The sequence below is a fragment of the Phalaenopsis equestris genome, unplaced genomic scaffold (genome assembly GCF_001263595.1).
Source record: "Phalaenopsis equestris unplaced genomic scaffold, ASM126359v1 Scaffold219553, whole genome shotgun sequence".
Classification (NCBI taxonomy): Eukaryota; Viridiplantae; Streptophyta; class Magnoliopsida; order Asparagales; family Orchidaceae; genus Phalaenopsis; species Phalaenopsis equestris.
This window is the reverse complement of record NW_018237906.1, coordinates 47,049-51,227: the sequence shown is the minus strand read 5'-3', so window position 1 is coordinate 51,227 and position 4,179 is coordinate 47,049. Positions and strand designations below refer to the sequence as shown.

Sequence of the window (4,179 nt, the reverse complement as noted above, 5' to 3'; positions counted from 1 at the left end):
TGAGTGCTTGTTTTTTCTTTATTTATGTTAATTTATCCTTGTTTGGGTCACTGAAAAACGTCATGGAGGACATGTCTTTTCCATTTAGGATGATTTTAGTAATTTTTCCCCTGAGGAAGCATTGTCATTAGAATTGAGGTATACTATTGTAAATAGTGAAAATTAACGAATTTGGAGTTTTTATACTTGCATGAATATCTATGCTGTTTTTGGTAATGCTTTGGATGGTTAGTGAATTAATATCCTTTCATCTCCTTAATAATTTGACACCATTACATCTGTTGAGTGATTAGATTTGAACCTATTTCATGTGTTGTGTTATGCGATGTCTCCTCATTTATAAATGGTTCGACAAAGCAAACGCTCTTTAACTACACTACCATGCAATACATCAAATGGCGAAAGCGGTGGCTCCTTGCATCAAAGATTTCTTAATGAAAAAATACCAATTACTTTTTACACATTTATATTATATCATTTAGAGATAAGGCACTTTATGTCACGTGTTGTTCTACTTTTTCCTTAACTTTTCTTTTAGATTTGTTATTCATTCCTATTGTTTTTAGGTGAATTCCTGAACTGATAAATTTGCTCTACAACCTCTATTATTTTACCATACATCAATTGGCTAAGGAGTTGGCCTCTTGCATGAATGAGATCTTGATAAATCTATGACAATTGATTTTTCTTACTCTTATATGATATCCTTTAGAGATAAGGTACTTTATGGCATGTGTTCTTCATCTTCATCATTAATTTTCTTTTAAATTTGCGATGCAACCATTATTATTTTTAGGTGAATTCCTTAACTGATAAAAAGTACTGTTGGCCCCATATTGAATCCGCCAAACTCCTTTAACTCCTTTCTTTATCTACCTTTCAAACAAGCTTGAATAAAATTGTACTTTTTCCACCAAGCCTATTTAAATTTATAACTTTTCACGCTAATGGCCATAAATCAGACACTTCCTTCAAAATTAGGCTCAAAACGTATGCCCTGTGGAAGAATAATACCTAAATAACTTGCAATACTCTATCAAACTTTATTTCGAACTAATTGTTTCCATATCTATTAGTAGCACATTTGTGCACATTCGTTGCTCATTTCTCTTTATTTTTAATACTTCTGGTATGCACACTCACTCTTTCTAACACATTAATTGAGGATGTGCTCTATTATTTTTTTATCCACCTATTCTTATATTTCTACCTCATTTTTGCTTTAAAGACCAATTCAATCAGTCAACCTAATAGTTGATTTTTAGCCTAAACAAGCCAAGCCAAGTTGGTTGAACCTGTCAAACAAATCCAAAATGCCAAACGGACTAGTTGAAATGATTGCACCTACCTAACTTAACATTTTTTTCCTTCAGACTTGAGCTGCAGTTATATAAATTTCGTTCTTAAATTTGCTTGCTGGCCTCCAAATTTTAATGTTTTTTTTTTCGTAGTTTGTTGATATATACATTGCATTTGGACACCCGGTGGGCTTTTTGACATTGTAGTTGTTTCGATGAATCATTTCTCGTAGTTAAGATGTTAATAAATGTAGCTTTGTATTCTTTTATTGATCACAGTTTTGCTAACTTCATTCTACTTCCTCATGGGATTTTCATATTCTTGAGATTCCTACAACATGGCTCTCAATTTCCTTTGTAGGACTAATCTTTCTCAGTACATTTTTTTCTTATATTTGGAAGGCATAAACCTCAATCAAAAGCCCATCTGCACATTTTAATTCACCCTCACGAGCTAGTTAACTTGAAGAATATGACTTGTAGATTCTATGGGGTGTAGTAATTTGCTTTTACATTTCATGAACCATATAAGAAGCTACTAAACATCTAAGTTGCCTTAAAATTTAATGCATGTGATATTCATTTTGTGTTGTATTTCAATTAATTTCCTGCTATATATGATAATATACCAGCAATGTTGTAAAGTCAAAGGGTTCCATGTGCATCTTTTTTTTTAAAGTTTTGCTTATTATCATATTTTCTAGGATAAATCAACAAAGGAAACAAAGGCACTAACTCATTTTGTTCATCACTTTATTCAGGTTCGTACTTGGCAGCGAGATGCTAGAGACAGGACATTGCTGCAACCTACTTCTGCTGCGGCTGTAGACGTTAGTATTTTATAGATTTTTCAGAATTTTTTTTTATAATTACATTGTCGAAGGAGTTTTCATTATAATCCTTTGTTGCACATGTTCAAAATGCATTTTTCATATTTTCTATTTTTTGAATCTTGATAATATATTTTATATCATCTGAAGTTTGATAATAATGCAGATGTTACCAACTGTTGCTTGTGCTGATAATCCGTCCACAAGTTTTGCTGCTAAATTTGTCCATGCCTCTACCAACAAGAATAGATGTTCTATCAATAAAGTCTTGGTATGTTATTCAAATTATAGTAATCATATTTGCCAAGAAATTATATTTTTTTATTTATTCCCCTTATTGCCAAGTTTCTGATTTACCTTCCTCCCGTTGATGTGGAATTTTTTTATTTTCTTTAAGTTCATGCATATAGATAGATTATTGAAGGTTTAGTCATGCATATTTAGATCATCTATCATATGAGATAACCGTGTATTCATGTTTGTTTAATAGAATATTCCAATATCTTGAAGGTTTAAGTTGCTTTGTGCATGCTTACTTTTTTTTCCTCACGTAGTGAAGTTTCCTAAAACCAGTCTACAGATTGGTCTCTTTTTTCAGTCATTGTACTCTAGGGATTTTTGTCGAATACTGACGCATTCTAATTGGATTCTTATGCAATTCAAATCGAGTGCAGTGGACTCCTACAGGACGGCGTCTTATTACAGGTTCGCAGAGTGGTGAATTCACACTTTGGAATGGGCAATCTTTTAATTTTGAAATGATCCTTCAGGTAAAATATTGAAACTCACTTGAATTTGGATAGAATATATTGGAATTCATTCTTTTTTGTTCCTGTGAATTTTCAGGCTCATGATAATGCAATTAAATCAATGGTGTGGAGCCACAATGAAAATTGGATGGTTACTGGCGATGATGGGGGATCAATCAAGTACCATTAATTCCTTATATAACTGATTATAGTTAGAGTTTTGCGTTATCACCCTTTGAATTCATCTAAATTTATAAGACCCTGTATTCATCTAATCGTACGCAGGTATTGGCAAAACAATATGAACAATGTGAAGTTAAACAAATCTGCACATAAAGAATCAGTTCGTGATTTAAGGTGCATATCTGTTATTTTTTACTTGTGTATATGTTTTTAAGGTACTTATGACCAATTATAGTTATTTTGTTTTTCAATCTGCAGTTTTTCTAGAACAGATTTAAAGTTCTGTTCCTGCTCGGATGATACTACTGTGAAGGTTTGGGACTTTGCTAGGTGTCAGGAAGAGAGATCACTAACCGGTAATGATTAAAGTTCACTCTTGGATAACAAATTTTGTTTTGGTTGTTGACTTTTTTGAAACTGATCAAGTCAATGCTTTTTATCACCATGTCCAAAAAGTTGTCATCATCATTATCGACCATATCTTTTATGGTGCTAGCTTTTATTGATTCTTTTACTAAATATTTTTGTTGAAGATGCTGTTGGATTTGTTTTGAGTTGACCTTAAACTTTTGAGATTAAGTTCGTTATCTTATTTGCAATTTACTTATCTTCAATCAGTACCCTCACAATTTAAAGTCTCAATTTTCTTGCAATGTTGAGTTTGTTTGATGGTTCTTAGATGTTAAAATAAGAAACATGCTATACTCTCTCAAAAAAGTATATATATAGACACACACACACAAAATTATGCCACATCATCACTTGATTAGGTGGACCATTTGACCAATAAAAGTCCAAGCTAAGTAAAAGTGCACGGCACTAATCACATTTGATTCGGCCATACAGAATACCTATAAAAAAAATGTATCCCAAATGATTATTTTGTGTAGATTTATTTGAGGAGCGTAATCATTTTTATATAATGAAATACATTATTATATTAGTTTTTGCTAGTTTAGAAGACATGAATAGGCCAATATTTCTGACACAACATAGAATATTTTCAATGTTTATTAGCAAATCTCATCAAATATGTGGATGGACATGGTCGAATCATGGTGGCTTTATGGATATTGCAATCTTTCCAGTGTTTTTTACTTGACCCGGTCAACTGCCCTT

General features: G+C 32.1%; 1 protein-coding gene across 1 annotated transcript in view; it reads left to right on the top strand.

Annotated features, from left to right (window-relative positions):
- The window catches only part of LOC110037443 (flowering time control protein FY), a gene marked incomplete at its 3' end in the record, with an annotated part of 52,608 nt that overhangs the window by 1,416 nt on the left and 47,013 nt on the right, over positions 1-4,179 (top strand). The window contains 6 exon segments of the mRNA XM_020742093.1: positions 2,060-2,128; positions 2,295-2,399; positions 2,803-2,898; positions 2,975-3,057; positions 3,163-3,234; positions 3,319-3,416. Of these exon segments, the coding sequence (XP_020597752.1) occupies positions 2,060-2,128; positions 2,295-2,399; positions 2,803-2,898; positions 2,975-3,057; positions 3,163-3,234; positions 3,319-3,416 (523 nt within the window).